General features: G+C 36.6%; 1 protein-coding gene across 4 annotated transcripts in view; it reads right to left on the bottom strand.

Moving 5' to 3' along the window:
* The window catches only part of DMD (dystrophin), a gene marked incomplete at its 5' end in the record, with an annotated part of 1290802 nt that overhangs the window by 777118 nt on the left and 496183 nt on the right, over window positions 1-17501 (bottom strand). For all 4 annotated transcript variants that reach the window (XM_084279200.1, XM_084279202.1, XM_084279199.1 and 1 more), the window contains 2 exons: window positions 9398-9517; window positions 13755-13905. In XM_084279200.1, the coding sequence (XP_084135326.1) occupies window positions 9398-9517; window positions 13755-13905 (271 nt within the window). The remainder of the gene's footprint in view (window positions 1-9397; window positions 9518-13754; window positions 13906-17501) is intronic.

Here is a 17501-nt window from a genome sequence, read left to right as displayed (position 1 = left end):
TAGCAAACTATTTATTTAATTATTAAGCAATCAAGAATCAAGTAATTGCACTGGACAGATAACATTATTGAGATAAATTGAAAAATAATACTTAAATGGATATTTTTTTTCTTATCTCTTTAATCCCTTCCCAAATTCTGGTTAAAGAATATAAAAAAAAATAATTTTGTTACTCCTTTTCAAGGAGAACACACTAAATATTCTCTGTTAGAATACAAAGCAAACCAAAATGAATTTGAAGTTGTACATCCCACGCACCGTATTAGATAACTGACGTAGGAATATCAACGGAAGTCATACAGGTGAGATGTAGACTCAGTCTTGGAATCAGTAAATTTACACTTAAACACCTCCCTTTCAACCACTAACTATTTAAACACAGTTCCATATGAATACATCACACATAACCATCCGTAAATCAAGTAATCACACATTCTGAATGTCCTTTGTCATTGATATACAATGACTGTTGTGCTTTATGATGGCAACAGGCACACATGTAATTGCATTGTCACGTTCATTCTCAGTTAATTTCTCCATATGCATCAGCATATTGTATTCAATTGCTTAAATTTAAATTATGCTAAGCATCAAATTTTCTCCCTATCTTTACGGCTATACTACTTTTTATACCATATAATACATTGCATTCTTTTGATGTTTTAGAAGTACAGGAGAATCTTTTATTGATAAAAAATATTTTATAAAAGCCCCTTATACTGGAATCATTTTTAAATCTCTCACGTTGAAGCAGCTATTTTTCTTAACAAGTCCTCACAAAGAAATACATCACCAGCAGTGCCATCTTAATCAACCTGCCTCTAACACTGTGATATACCTTGAAAAATATTTATTGCCTAGACAACACCAAAATCTCAAGAGTACAAGATCAAATAACTGGTATGGCATTTAAAAAATGCGTACTGAAAAAGTTTTGCTATGTCAACACAAAAATACTGCTTTCAGCATTTGATTCCAAAGTTCCATAAAACCTATATTATTCTTTTTTTCCCTCAATAGTTTAACATTTTTTATTTTAATAAGTAAAATGACTAAGTAATTACACTGATAAAAGGGTTGATACTGTGACCTACCTTAAACCCGGTATTTCTCATGAAAGATAGTGACAACCATGACACCAAGATATACTGTTTGGTTGTATAGGTTGAAGACACAAAGTTTCAAGTGAGAAATATCATGTCAGAACTGTCTATTTATAAAGTAGATAGTGACTAATAAATCATATGGCACCCAGCTTTGCCTCCTTATTCACATCAAATAGTGGTTCATGCTGTAAATATCCTGTGCGATGCCCGAAAACTCAGACTGCACCAAAGATTTTGTTCCCAACACCTGGGAAAACAAGTCTCCAGAGAAACTGACTGAATCCCTTTGAAATGCTTCTTTTTACAGCTCTATCTGGAATTTTCAAAGAAATCTGCCTGTAGAATAAACTTTTTCTTTCTTTTTTTTTTTTTTTGAGGGGACCCTCAAAGAATATTCTTTATGACTACAAAAAGCAGATGATAAAATATTCCTAGCCTTCAAAAAGGTCAAAGTAAGGAAAAATGAGTAAAATCAACACGACTCTTGGGAACACTGGAGTAAACATATAAAAAAGTGAAATAATATGCCTCAAGTGTGCAACTAATAGAAGAGGTTTTTTGAAATATGCTTTTCTAATAAAGTAAAGCTATCTTCCAAAAGTAATGAAAAATAATGAAAATATGGGGGGGTTTTATATAGGGAAAATAAACAGCACATCCACAGAATTTCCCCCATGTAGCAATATGCAGTTTATGTCATTATTCAACATTCCTCGCTTATTTTGACGTATTTTTAGAAGAACTACACATACATCATCTTCAATCAAAGGAGAGTACCCTGAATTATATTAATATATAATAGGTGTTGTAAATTACGCTCTCAGATCCTTTTCCTCAGCAGGGGAAAAGGCCATCAAGAAACATTTGATATATTTAATGCAGATCTCTTTCCAGCACAGACCCTGACCCCTGAAGCCTGGGGAAGGCTCTAATTTGAGGTAGCCCACAGGAGTCCTTAAGGGACCTATTGTCTGCTGGGTATAATTAGAGAAAAAAACTCCCTGCCTTCATGTCTTCCGTAAGTTATCCAGACATTTCTCTGGGCTGAAGACAATTTCCCACACTATCCTGAGGAACAAGTCAGACTACTGCAGCAGATTTGCTAGGAGAGTCCTCTGATTTTGCAGCACCGAATACAGATCTGAGCGCTTGCCAGCAGGTGCCTTTTTGTTTGGTAAGACTTTGGACTGAGCCTAATGGGGTCTAAGAGTTATAAGTCTAAATAGTGAGTTCTCAGCAGCAGCATAAGTGATGGATAGAGGGCTCACAACATGTCACACACTGATATGTCAAGTAACTCTCTTATGTAAAAGTAGTTTTAATAGTCACACTCACCTAGGCCAGCTGTAATCTCTTAGACTACCTTAAGGCAGAAACTATGTATGAGAAGCACTGTAATTGTGTTTACTTTTATTTTTTTCAAGCAAGGTTAGCTTTTCTATGGATAATTTGTTTCAGGGGACTCTTCTGACTTCTATGGCATTAATTGTCTCTTAATTTTTATTTTTTATTTTTGCACATGCAATAAAATTTAAGAGCTTCTACAACATCCATTTGAAGACAGTATAGATTCTTGCCATCCCGTTGAAAGTATTAAAATTTGTAAATTACCTTTTTTATGACTTTTAACATTGGTTTATACCAATGCATGAATAAATATATACATTATATACTCATATATTCATTTGTATGAAAATATTTCAGGAATCACCATCCTGATCATTTTCAAAAAGGCATTATCTGAATTGCAGCAGCCCGGACTATACAGCCTTGATTATCACACAGCAATAACCATTCATTTTCTTCCAAATCTGATCCTGACCAGTATCTCACTCAGGCAACCATATTAATCTTATACTGCTGTGTGTCACACTGTCATGTGACAGCGTATGCTCTTATTTTGTACTACTTTTAAAAGCACTATGGTTTAACCTAGTAGGTAACTAAACCAATGACACAGCTGCCTGCTCATTCTCCCCACCTCCCTACCTGAGTGGGATGGGGGACAGCATTCAAGGGAAAAAAAGGAAAATGTGTGGATTTAGATAAAGACAGTTTAACAGGACAGAAAAGGAATATTATTATTATTATTAATAATAATACAGAACAAGTGACACACAGCACAATCGATCACCACCCACAGACCACTAATGCACAGTTCTCAGGCTACAATCTAAATCCCTGGCCATCTTCCCCCAAGTTATATACTGACCATGATTTCATATGGTATGGAATAGTCCTTTGGCCAGAATGGTCAGCTGTCCTGGCTGCATCCCCTCCCCCAGTTTCTTGTGCACCTGCAGCCTCCTTGATGGTGGAGCAGTGTTAGAAGCTGAAAAGTCCTTGTCTTAGCGTATTTACACTATCATTGCGTAACAACAACCAAAACATCAGCATGCTATCAACATTATTCTCATCCTAAATCCCAAACACAGCACTATACCATGTGATAGGAAGAAAAATAACTCTATCCAAGGCAAAATCAGAACACTGTCCACTGTTCACTCCTTATTCTATACCGCCCATTCATGCCCAGGTTCCACATAGAACAATATTAATCACCTGCAACGTTTTTTGTCTTTTGATACATACATATAGATATCTCTCCCTTAATTTATGGTCCATCCTTCTAAAACATCAGTTGAGTTCATTTAGCCCCTGACTTCAAGCTCCATCTGTCATAACAGTCTCTCGGGGTAAGAGAGAACGGTGTGGACTGTTGGACTGTTGCATGCTGCAGCCAGTTCTGGTTCCATCACTGCTGTGCTTTTTGTTCAGTTTCATCAAGTTTCTCCTTTCATTAATTTGTGTGATTCTCACTGTAATACCATTGATATAGCATATAGCAACTGTAGTAGTGATGACATGCCATACAATAGTAGGGTTATTTAGCAATTAATATCATACAATTTAATTATGGTATCAGCTATTGTCACGAAAAATCAGATCCTCTTGAGTCACACATCGGACTTCTTATCCTTCCACATCACCCACCAAGTGCACCGGGGTCCCTGAGCAAAAGCAATCCCACAGATGGGTTTGCCTTTCCCTGAAGCAGTTATAACCCGGACTGGCTTCCTTAACGTCTCCTTCGTGTGAACTGTGGGGCTACAGTGTGTGGAAGTTATGATTGGGCAGGGTCAGCTGAATTGGTAGTTAGCTAACCTCTAGTGTTAACTAACTAGGTGGCCTTTACTAAATGCATAGTGGATGTCTGAGGGTCCCACCACTTACAGCTCTCAATGTAATCTTTAGTAGTCCATTGCATTGTTTGATTTTCCCAGAGGATTGTGCATGACAGGGGATGTCATACACCCACTCAATGCCATGCTCTTTGGCCCAGGTGTCCATGAGGTTGTTCTGGAAATGAGTCCCATTATCTGATTTGATTCTGTCTGTAGTGCCACGTTGCATAGGACTTGATTTTCAAGACCCAGGATAGTGTTCTAGGCAACAGCATTGTGCACAGTATATGTTTTCAGTCATCCAGAGTGGCTGTTTTCACCATTGCAAGCACACATTACCTGCCTTGCCAGGTTTTTGGGAGTGCAGTAAAATGGATCTGCTAGGCCTCCCCATATTTATATTTCAGTCATTGTCCTCCATGGATAATTTGTGTGATAGTGTCCATGGTCAAGTCCACCCCTTGATCATGAGACCATCTTCCTTGATGGTCTGAGGTGTCATGGGCCCAAGAAACTATAAATAATTTACCCTTACATTGCCAGTCCAGATCTGCCTGAGCCACTTCAATCTTAGCAGCCTGGTCTACTTGCTGGTTGTTTTGGTGTTCCTCAGTGGCCAGACTCTTGGGTATATGGGTATTTACACTATGTGTTTTTACAACCAATTTCTCTATCTGGGTAGTAATATCATGGAACAATTCAGCAGCCTGTATGGGTTTGCCTTTGTGCCACTGGTTGCTCTTTTTCCACCTGCTGTAACACCCTCATGGCATATTGCCCACCAACCATGAGTCAGTGTAGAGACAGAGCTCTGGCCACTTTTCTCATTCAGCAGTTTCTAAAGCCAGATGGATGGCTTTTACTTCTACACACTGGATCGATTCTCCTTCTCCTTCAGCAGCTCCTGCAACTTGTCATACAAAACTCCATACAGCAGCCTTCCACCTCTGAAAGTATCCTACAATACAACAGGACCCATCAGTGAACAGGGCATACTGCTTCTCAATGAGTTGGCATATGATGACAATGTGCTCTTTACAAGCTTTCACCACATGGTTCTTATACATTGGATCTCATCTCCTGAATGGCTAATTCCATGAGGTACTGGATACCTCCCTCCTTGGTGGTCCCCCTGCCTGGACAGTAAACATCTTCCTTGAAGGGATAACTTTCCTTTATGCCTGACAGAAGTGCCTCCACAAGCTGGGGATTTGTGGTTTCCTCCTAGGCACCTTGCCACTGTTCCCTTCCCTGGGCAGGGATCCCAGCTACTTGGCCTCCCTACCCTCTAATTCAAGGCTGCTGGCCCCATTATCCCAGCATTGGAGCAGCCAGGTGACACTGCACTTGCCTGGAACGAGGATGAAATCTTTTTGCTTATCTCAAAGCTCACTCAGGTACAAGGATTGAATCATTCCCTCTGGCTCTGCCTCTTCCTCCTGTTCTCATCACGGTCCACAGCCATCATCATCTCTTATTAAGTGAATTGATTTTTTTGTGTATTTCCTCTTCTGTATAGGAATGACTAATACCAGTGCGGGTTGATGCTCTGGTTCAGCCACAGTGCCTGTTGACAGGACTGGAGTAGCTACAGAGCCTGTTGCCAGCAATTATCTCTGGGTGGTATTTTTAAATAGTTAATTCCCAACAAGACATGAACCACATTTAGGAGACTTAGAAATAGAAACACACTGCTTTGAACATCCCAAGGATATCCAACATTTTCAAGAGTTGTTGTAATTAGCCTGGAGAAGAAGGGGCAGGTGAAGGTGAAGGAAATTGTCTCCCCCACTTACTGGCCCTCCAAGGAGAAAAACTAAAAAGTGCAATATTGATAGTTTCCGATAGATGGCTCCCTAAGTACGAAGATGATGGCCATGATGGGATTAGTCTCGGGACCAAGACGTTTATCATATCATAAATCGGTATTGCAAAGTACACCACAATGATAACCTTGACCCATTTTGCAGAGATGACAAACAGCACAACAGGGAACATTTAGTGGAAGTAAGGTGTTACATAACACAACTCTGAGAACAAGTGCCCAACTTTGAGAGCAAATGAATCAACACTGTGACCAGCAACTATTTATCTAATACAATGAATGCTTGTAGCAAATTTGTTCTCACGCATCCTGGTCAGATCCATCTTTATATCAACCCTTTGTGCATCACATTGGGTGCCAAAATGGACTGTTATGGTTTAACTGGACAAGCAGCTAAAACAACCACTTTGCAGTTTGTTCACTCTCCCCCATTCTCCAATGGGATGGGGGAGAGAATCAGTGGAAAAAAAAAAAAAAAAAAAGTAGAACTTGTGGCTTGAGATAAAGACACTTCAATAAAACAGAAAAGGGAGATAAAAACAACAATAGCATGTTCTAAGGAAGTAACCCACAGCCCAGTTGCTCACCACCCACATATCACCAATTCCCAGCTAGTTCTTGAGCCACATTCTAAACCCCAGCCATCTTCCCCCAAGTTACATACTGAGCATGAAATCATGTTAAGGAATATCCCTTTAGCCAGCATCGGTCATCTATCCCAGCTGTGTCCCCTCCCCCAGTTCCTTGTGCACCCCAGCCTCCTTGCTGACAGGGCAGAACAAGAAGCTGAAAAGTACTTGCTTAGTGTAAGCACTGCTCAGCAACAACTAAAACATCAGTGCATTATCAACATTATTCTCACCCTAAATCCCTGAAACAGCACTATAGCAGGTGCCAGGAAGAAAATTAACTCTATTCTAGGCAAAACCAGGACAAGAAGTCAGACTGGCAGATACATAACCAAGCTTTGAACTTTGCCTCATTGTGCTTTTTGTCAAATGCTCTAATGGTTGTGCCTGTCCTTATATTTAGCTTGCAAGTGATGTGAAAGAGATAGAAATACCAACCCCCTTTCTGTACACTGAAGAAAAGAGATGTAACATTTCGCTTATAGCAGATGGACTGTAGTAACTCAGTACTCCTATACCTAACAGTATGAAAGTTTGCATACCTCCCTATCACCCTAAAACCTGTAGCTTCACAAATGGATATTGTTTTTATTAACATCTAGAATACTGCTACATATTCTGTGGCTTCCAGAGCAATGAGATTATTGATTTTTTTTCTTCTGTAAATGCAATTCAAGGATGGAACTGAACATCAGCTGTACTGTTCCACACCACCCTGTGCTCAGCTTAGAGTATGCCTGTGCTGCAGGCTACGGTGCCTCAGGAGTGACCTTATTGGCATCTTCCAAGGAATATACTTTCTCAATGAAAGTAATAACTGGGCATGCTTTATCCCAATAGCAGGCATCTTGTCCACTTGTACAGTCCAAGCTGCTTATTTCCATTGTACTCTATTTATGCTTCTCATTCTTAAAGTTTCTATAATGGAGTAAATATATTACAGTAATGTCTGAGTTCTATTTCAGGTTGGATTCCAGTACAGGTCAGTCACAGAAGTTGCACAGGTTGCAAATGATACTGTTGCAACCATTGTAATAATAGGGGAATGAAATTTTATCTCCTGATGTGCTCTTAATTGTTCAGATATCTTTCAAAAGATGTGAAATTAGATTAAAATGTTCCATAATACACCAACCTTTCATTTGCTTTTCACACTATCACATCTTCTAATTCACAAAGTGAAGCACATATCAAAAACCTTTAATAATTTTCCCTCTTTTTGGGCCACATTTTACAACAGGCCTAACAGAGTAATAACCTAGTTGAACATTTTCTCATTCATTTTCACATCTAACCATGGACATGGGCATATCCTTCCTGATTTCAATCAATGTATCTCAAGAGTAATTATCCATTGAAGTTCTTTCAGCAGTTACAGTAAGAGCATTGCAATATACATAATACAACAGCAGCAAATTTTAACAGATATGAGTGAAATACTAAACTTTCTAATAATAAAAGCTAATATTTGACAAGGTTTTAGAATATCTTCATAGAATCATAGAATGGTATGGGTTGGAAGGGACCCCAAGGATCATAGAGCTCCAACCCCCCTGCCACAGGCAGGGACAACAACCTCCAGGCCTGGATCTACACAAGGCTGCCCAGGGCCCCATCCAACCTGGCCTTGAACACCTCCAGGGATGGGGCATCCACCACTTCTCTGGGCAGCCTGTTTCAGCACCTCACCACTCTTTCTGTAAAAAACTTCCCCCTAATATCTAATCTAAACCTTCCCTCCTTTAGCTTTAGTCCATTCCCCCTTGTCCTGCCATTATCTGCTCTTTTAAAAAGTTGAATCCCCTCCTGCTTATAAGCTCCCTTCAGGTACTGGAAGGCTGCAATGAGGTCCCCCCCGCAGCCTTCTCTTCTCTAGGCTAGCTTTATCACAGATGCATCTCCAGTGTGGAGACAGAAGGTTTTGCCTGTTGATCATTTAGACTTTGGCTCAAAATGTAATTTAAAACAGGTTTGGGTTGCAAGGATGTTGCTGTTAACTTCTCCTAATTCCAGTACTAGTATTCTAATATTTCTTGATAACCATTATTTGTCTACAGAAATATGATCTTGCACATATTTATTATTTTTTTTTCTTATTTTTAAAACCAACCTATTTCAATTTTGTGGGGCCACCATTGCCATTAAATGAGGCACATTGTGCATTATTTAAAATGAATGTACTGTTAAGGACTTGCTGGGGATAATGACACTTTATGTTACTATAACACCAAAATATACCACATAAACCAAAAGCCTTCAATCAGGAAAAAAATCCCCCATTCTCAATAACTTAAACTCTGCTGAATTGTCTAGATTCTGACAAGTAATATCCTTCTCCTTAACTATAACTGAGAATCATGTTACTTCCATCAGGAGTAATGAAATACAGTTAAGAAATAAGAGACAAACAATTGTCCTTGGAGGCATAAAACAGGTTGATACTGAAGGAATCACACAAGCAAAGTTGCTCTCACATTTTTTTTTCTCCAAAATACATTCATTTATGCAAAAGTCACATCCTACAGAAATATTTAAGATCATTTGCAGAAACATCTCCTGAGATACACCCATGCTACTATTATTTCTTCAACCTTATTAACACTTAATGACACTGACAGCTTTTTCTCTGACACACAAAAGTTTAGTCATCACCTGAAGCTGCTCTTCCAGTGCAGCAGTAGCTTTGTCTCCACTGTTTTCATCCACCACCACTACCATATGGGTCAGAGAATTCACCTTGACTTGTTCCTGTTCCAAATCTTCTTGAAATGCCTATAATTAAACCATACATGTTAGAAAATGTGTTCCAAATTGAGAATATGCTGTGACTAACAAACATGCATAGCCAACAAGCTATGAGAACTTTATAATCCTATTGCTGTCAGTACTAAGTATTTTGCTTATTTTCTTACTTTAGCATATATGTATTTTCGTATAAGCATATTGAGCAGATTTCCATTCCTTTCACAAAAAATTGCTTACCATTATTCATGCACAAGTCCTACACTTCTTGATACAATATTTCTGCCTGAAAGCGTGGTTTGAGAAAGCATTTATTGATGTGGGTGACTTACAGGTATCAGGGTAGCATTTATGCATTCTAATAGCCTGCAAATTTTAAATAACTACTGTATTAGATTTTGTACTTATATTGACATATACAATTATTTTAATTTTGCAAAATTTATAGTTAGAATATTCAGAATGACTAGTATTTCCATTAAATAACTGCATACTATTTTCAGTTTGGCACTCTTATAACATCAAGAACACAGGAGAAACTACTCAGGAGATGACTCAAGATTAGGAAACATTTCCTCTGAACGCCAGAGGAAAAACCTTCTTGCTCTTTTAGCTTTGGTTCCCAGATCTAGCTGTAAGCTGCAACAAAACTAAGGACAATCTTTTGCTGAGAAACAGTAAACTGCTTAAACTGAAGAAACTTCACTCAAATCTGCACAAATTGATATTTGGATAATTCCTAACCTTGCCAAATTTCTCTCTGACCCTCCCACAATTTCCCAGGCTTCATGTAATTAATCTAATAACTTGTTCCCTCCCTCCTCCAAGCACACAGAGAAGTGCAATGGGAAGGCTAGAAGTATTCTGATGATGATGTTTTATAGCATGTTCACTGTACACTTAAGCTACATCACCAAAAAAAAAAAAAAATTAAGAAGAATCTGAGGTATTGTAAGTATTGTAGTGTCTCCTCTTTTTTGTTTGTTTGTTTTGATTTTTTTTCTTTTTTTCCTTTTTTCTTTTTCTTTTCTTCTCACTTGCTGTGAAAGATGGTATCCCTACCTTGCTACAGTTATTAACAAAGCCCAAAACAACCCAGCTCATGTCAGGCACAAGACCTATTTGCTCCTTTCTTTGCTGAGACATGGCAAGATGATGGTGAGTAAGATGGAAAGAGAAGAAGCAAAAGAAGTGTTGGTAGTGAATCTTCAAGCTACACAGAAAGCAATATTAATTTTCTTTTCATAACTTTTGATCCTTATCTTCAGATTAGTTTATAACAACCAAATGTACTTTTAAAATTCCCAATAAGTAACCACTGTTTTGCATTACTGAGTTCTGTGTTGTGTTTCTTAAATAAAACTTGACGGAACCCCCCTTCAGAATGTGACTATCATACACATGCATACATGGTATGATAGTCACATTCTGAAAAATAACATGGTAACCACATATACCAGATCACAATTGCAACCTTGACTGTATTACAAACTATATTGAATTTCACCATAAAATTTTTTCTGCTGCTTTTTCAAGTAGAGTTATTCACTTATGTATGAAGAACAAGACCTTGCTGAAGAATAGCTCAGGCATTTGCAATCTCTTTGATTAAATACCTTTTATTTGAAAATTAATAAATAAAATACAATGTGTCTGTAGGCAATAGGAAAGGAATTTGGACTGTTTTGGTTTTAAGGCATAAATTCCTTACCCTTAAACATTTCAGAGTGTTAATTTCTTCATGGACATAGCCTTTAAGCCAATATATTCATAAGAATCTTTTTTTTTTTTTTACTTTCACGCCTGTGATTACCATTTACTTCACAGAGCTAGACTATAAAGAAATTCTCAATGACTACGAAGTATAGCAAACTGTTACAGTGATCACTGGAATTCAGATTTCTCAACATTTTATGACCCAATACTTGATCCACGAAGAGGAGGCAGAGCTACATAACACAGCTTGCGTCTCCCAGGTTCAATCCCCTCTTTCATCTGTTCAACAATAAATACATTGCTCCTTAAGCTTACAGCCAGGGAGAAGGTTTTAATTTTCTAATTCATGGCTGAGAGATGGCACCCCAGAACAAACCCATTGTTAGCAATGTTCCGCAGTGCAGTAGTGGAGGGCAGTGTGGGAGTAGGAGTCTCGCGCAGAGTGTGTGAGAGACTTGAGAAGTCACAAAACCAATGAAACCAGAAAGTTGAATAATTTTCTCCTCCCCAGACAGATCTGATGTGCCCTGAGCTAGTAGGGTTGTGTTAGTCACAAGAACTCAAGACCAGTATTTTGAGACATCACTAGAAAGTAGAAAAAAGTAGAAGACAAGAAATGAGATGTATGGAAGCAAAAAATTGTAAGGGTATAAATAACATGAAATATATAGAGTGAAAAGTAGTTACTAACGAACTTTAAAGGGAGAAAGTCAAAATGACAAAGGTTGAGAGGAGTGTGAGTTAGGATAACAACAAACTCAACCTGTCATTTTTGTTGTGGTCTAAGTTAAAACTATCTTTACCTTTTCTATCCTCTAAATTTTGGTTCCACCCATCAATTTCTATTACATTGTTTTAACCCTTATTACAGAAGGCAGCTTTGCTAAATTCAATATATAATAAAATTATTCAAAACTTTCACGCAGTATGTGAATATGTCAAACATCATCTTATTTGACTTATAAGGCAAACTACATATAAATTGAAGTTAAACCCAAAATATTTTATTTCCACCTTAACCAAATTGTCTTCTGCATAGTAAATAAATTTAAAAAGTAATATACTTAAACAAATAATACTTGCTAACCACATTAAAAATTAAGAACGATTATGTGGGAGAGATAGATTTCTACATGATTTCACTTAGAATATCCAAATATAAGCTAAATACCCATTTTTCTCAATATTAGAAAGAAACGGCATAAAGAGATTGTATAAATAGAATTATTACATTTTTCATTATTACTCAAATACAAAATTCATAGAAATAGGAACAAAGTCATTCAAGTCTTTGTACTCATGTATTCAGCATTTTTTCAGGATTCTTTCTCTAATTGCCATTTCATAATTGCTTGTTTTGTTTTGGAGTTTTTTTTAAAGAAAATTTATTGTGAGAATATATGTTTAAGATAGCAAACCTGCATTCTGAAATGCCTTGCCTCCTCACAGGGCAAGCAGAGATAACACAAATAGCAGCAGTAGGTGTAGAATTTGTATTCCTCTTCCATCAAACTCTAATCAAAATGCAGAAAAGTCACCTTAACACAGAAGTGGATCACACAGTCTTTTGAAGCTTTTGACCTTTTTTTTTTTTTAAAAAAAAAAAAAGACAAAAAACTTTAAAAGCTGGTTTAGGTTTGAATTACGTTTCAGGATGATCTGCCCTCTAGAACCTGGACTAGCACAGACATGGGCAATCAAGCATCAAATGTTAAAATCTCTCAAGATACTACAGAGCTGAACTGCTTTCAACCGCTGATGTAGAAAGATTAACAGGTTTTCACAGCAAATCTCCATGACCTCACAAATCATCTCTGTTTTCTATGCTTTTCTGTGTTTCCCTATCATCATCATCATGTGTCGGGGATACAGATATAAATATATTTAAAATTGTAATTAAAATGAAGCCAGACAATTCAATCCAGTAAATGAAGCAAAGATATTACATAAATTATGCAGCCTCTCTTATTCTTAAATTTTCCAAGTAAAGAATTGCCCTCATGGTATGTCAAAAATTTTTGGCCAAATTCTCTCTCACACTGCAATTATTATTTTGTTATTTTTCATTATTTAAATACATTACTAAAAAAGTATTTTCTACAGTTAGAAATGAGATTCTGTTTTATAATGCTGTACAGTTACATATTCAGAGTCCCAGGAGATCTAACAAGATCATGTCGACTACTACAGTAGGTAAGGAGAGGGGGAAAAAAGTCAACAAAAACCAAACATGTAAAAACAAAAAAACACGGGTATTACATAAATCTCATGTATTCTTACTGTACTATGTAATGAAAAGATATTACAGTTGCCTCACATAGTTTGATAGTTTATATTTTAAAGCCAAGTAATTTATTTTTTTTAATGTTGGTATAGAAGTAAGAGTTGTGATAAAATGCTCCACAAACACTTGTTAATTGTACAAAACAAATCAATATTAAACCAAGATTCCATTATTACACTTTTTATGTTCTAATGGCAGTAGTTGAGCTTTTAAGATGTCAAAACCTCAAATTGGTTTTTATGCCTTTGTAAGCATACCACAGCATACCTTATGCGCTTCTATTTGACGCTTTAAGTCCTCTAGATCTGGACCTAAGGGCTCCAAATCGATTTTCTTCGTCTTCTCTTCTGTTTTTGTCAGCCAGTCAGCTAACTGGGCTAGCTGCTGATTCTGCAGATCCATTAGGATTTTATGTAAACTGTAAAAAATGAAATAATAATTTCAATTTATACATGGAAGAAAACAACAGGCAGAAATATCTGCCCTTTTTACTCTTAACTGATTCTTAAGAGGCTACATTAAGAATTAAAATTACTTTTAAATAGGTAACTCTAAATTTGTTGAAAAAGTTTTGAATTAGGCAAAATGTTTTGAAACTGTTTTTCCTAGAACCTGAGTACTGCATATGAAAATACACTGTCTGTTAGAAATGCAACTGGAGGTCAATATTTTATGAACTGTTTGGATATTCAAAATTTCTACTCTTCGGCTTCTTAAAGCTTGTAATTTTTGCTAGAGCTGCTCAGACATCTTCACTTGCCAGGCTCCCTCAAATTTAGGATATTAAACAGAAGAGATTATTAAATCTTCAGTTAAATCAGTGGAGAATGCTTTGGAGAACTGAACAGAAAATACTTCAGTTTTGCCTAAAAAAAGTATTTTTCTAGCTCCAAAAGCATCTGCCCAGAAACCCATTACAAACCCTCTGCTTAAACTTGCCATTTTTACAAATTCTCCAAACTTCCCTAAACAAAATCTTAATGTTACCATAAGTGTTTTAAAATGCTTTGCAAAGTATTAGTGACTGATGGAATTATGAGCAGGGTTTTGTATTAGATTTTGCATAGCATACAAGAAATTAGATTTGATGGACCATGGTCACTGTCCTCAGTCATGCTGAGCCTGGTGAAACCGTTGTAAGTTACAGTGTGTTACTAACATCTCAAGCACAACTCTTCCAGAAAAATCTTAGTTAACTGCTTTCAGAACTCTACTTGGAGATTTGAAAATCTGACTTGAACTTTGAAACTAAGGAAAACTGCTGTGTAAAAGACAGCACAGTTCTACTTTATTCCTGCTTACTTCTCAGTTCCCTTCTTGAACGTGTAGCCCAAATTAGCAAGCTTTCATAATTTTTGTCACTGTGACTAACAGCACCTAGAATTGCCCAACATAACATTGACATTGTCCCCTATGAGGACATTTTCTTGAGTATGTATTCTCCCGCAGCAGCTGCAGACTGGCAGAAATGTGATGTGAGAAGTGCAAGCGGTCTTGTTCCTGAACAGGTAGGCAACTTAAGAAATGCTTACACAAATACGAACATGCAACTTTCTGTCACAATTTCAAGATAAGTTCAAGTAAAGCAAGTACTTTAGAGTTTGTCCAAACAACTCAGGATTTTCCCAAGACAATTAGAGAAAAGCCAGAAGTGTATCATGTTTAATATGTCCAAAATAAGCTTAAATCTGTATTTTCCCAGCCATAACTAATCGTTTTCAAACTAATCATCACAGAAGATTGTGTTGAACATGCAGATAATTACTTTTTGGTACACATTTAAATTCATCTGAACTACCAGGATTTAATATTTGTCATTGTCATGCAAATATAACAAGTAAAATCCCATATCTCATTTGTAGCCTGGTCATGTTTTAGGGCATATGTTTGAAACTTCAGCACTTCTATTGTTGGTTGTTATTTATTTGATTTTCTACCCATTTGGAAGTAAATAAAAAAATAGAAAAATCAATTACTTCCAGTTTTAATATTTTCAAAATGAGCACTTGGCCTCTGAAGAAATATTTGTATAATTAGTTTGCTGTTTATATAGGTAAAAATAAGTACTGTATACATAGTAATAACTCATATTTAAAAAGGAAAATAGCACTGGAAACCCAGCATTTAATAAATCTATCATTTGTATTTTTCGGTTTATAAGCTATCCTTGGAATCCCCAATAAATTTAGGAATGCAAAATACTCCAAATCTTGTGTATATAATACCTGCCACATTTTACAGTCAGCTGCTATTTAGAGGGACCTAGACAGGCTGGAGGGACAGGCCAGGAGGAACCCTAGGACATTCAACAAGAAGAAATGCAAAGTCCTGCTCCTGGGAAGGAAGAACCCCTGGAATTATACATCAGCCAGTCAGTAACCAGCCTGCAACTCCAGCACTAGATCGAACTTAACTTCCCTCACACTGCTATTGTCTTTCTGCCCCTTAAATGGCCTTTGCTTTAAAAAAGAACAGGGCATTAGATAAAGGTCTTCCCAAAAGAAACTTTAACATGTTTATGCAAATACTAAATTTAGCATGGGAAAAGGATCCATTTTTGGTAATCTAACTAAAAATTAACCAGGTAACACAAACATATAGACTTCAGATACCCTAAAAGTAACAGGCAAAACAAGAATTAATGATACATTTTCAAACAGGGGTGCAAAGAGAATTATTAAAAATTCCTAATATTTGGGTATTTTAATCTGAAAAATGTAGGTGTTACAAAAAGAAGTGATTTGTAGTTTTGTCTGTTTTGTTGTGTTGGGTTTTTTTCCCCCTATGGCAGCCAACAAAACTAATTATTTATCTCAGGGTTATCACTTGCATCCATATTGATGAAAAAAACCCCACTTCTGTAACAGAAACAATCAAATGGCATTAGTAACTATAGAAGGATGAGCCAAAACTGAGTTTCTTGAAACAAGACAAGTAATGGAGAGTAAATGTGAAAGGCAGTCTGGGAGACCGAGTGCAAGTGATGACCAACGGAATCCCAAGGAGAAGACATGAAATTCTAGTGCAGAGCAGCACTTACAGAAAAGGGGAGAAACTGCAAGCAAACACTGAGCTAAGTTAACTTTATGGAAATAAAGACTGACAAACAATTTTTTTAAAGGCAAGAGCTTGTTTTAAAATAAGGTTTTAGTCAGATTTGTTTCTTGAATGGAAGGCACTGAGACAACGGCACTGAGACATTATCCAGGGTTAGACCTGGAGCTCTGTGAAGCTGTGCTACTTTCTAGAAACAGTAATATTTTTTTTAAGACTCCAGTTGGCTGGTCTTGGAAGGGTAGAATAAAAGAAAACAACACACAGGAACAACAATAAGCAGGATCTGAAATTTCAACAGAACTTGAGACACTGATGTAAAACAATGCTTCCAAGAAACAGAAAGGGCTTCATTAACCCAATCTCTAAATAGTATACATCAAAAAATCATGTTTTTCAGTATTATCTCTCTCAAGATATTTTTATTCTGAAATAACAGTATGTCATGGATCTTTGTGATGCACTATGATTTCAGGGTAGCATTTTTTGTTTGGGTTGGGTTTTTTGTTTTGTTTAGTTTTTACTGGAAATTATGTGTTAAATATTGATCAAAATGACCAGAAAATACATGTAGTGTCTTTTCTGCTCTAATCTCTCTCTCTCTTTACAGGTAGAATGCAGGAAGCTGACACCCTGCTTTATTTTAACCCATCATTCACAATTAGCTGTCTTAGATCTAATTCAATCCTCCTTCATTTTAAAGGGTGTACTTTACTGTCTTATTCAATGTTCTTAACCAAGGTATTAGAAATATTAAACACAATGCTTCATCATAGAGTGGGGTTTTTTGGCAACAAATGAAATAAAAAGGTGCACAAAACCTGCTACATTAAAAATAATTTTATTTAATAGAATCAAGATATGGTGAAATAAATACTATATAGAATATTGATATTATTCTGAAAATGAAATAAACACAGAAAATAGTTTAATAGCAGTTGATTCTTTAGCAAAATAATT

Source organism: Gallinula chloropus, assembly GCF_964237585.1.
Source record: "Gallinula chloropus genome assembly, chromosome: 1".
NCBI lineage: Eukaryota > Metazoa > Chordata > Aves > Gruiformes > Rallidae > Gallinula > Gallinula chloropus.
The sequence above is the reverse complement of the archived record's forward strand: the minus strand, read 5'-3'. Positions and strand labels throughout refer to the sequence as shown.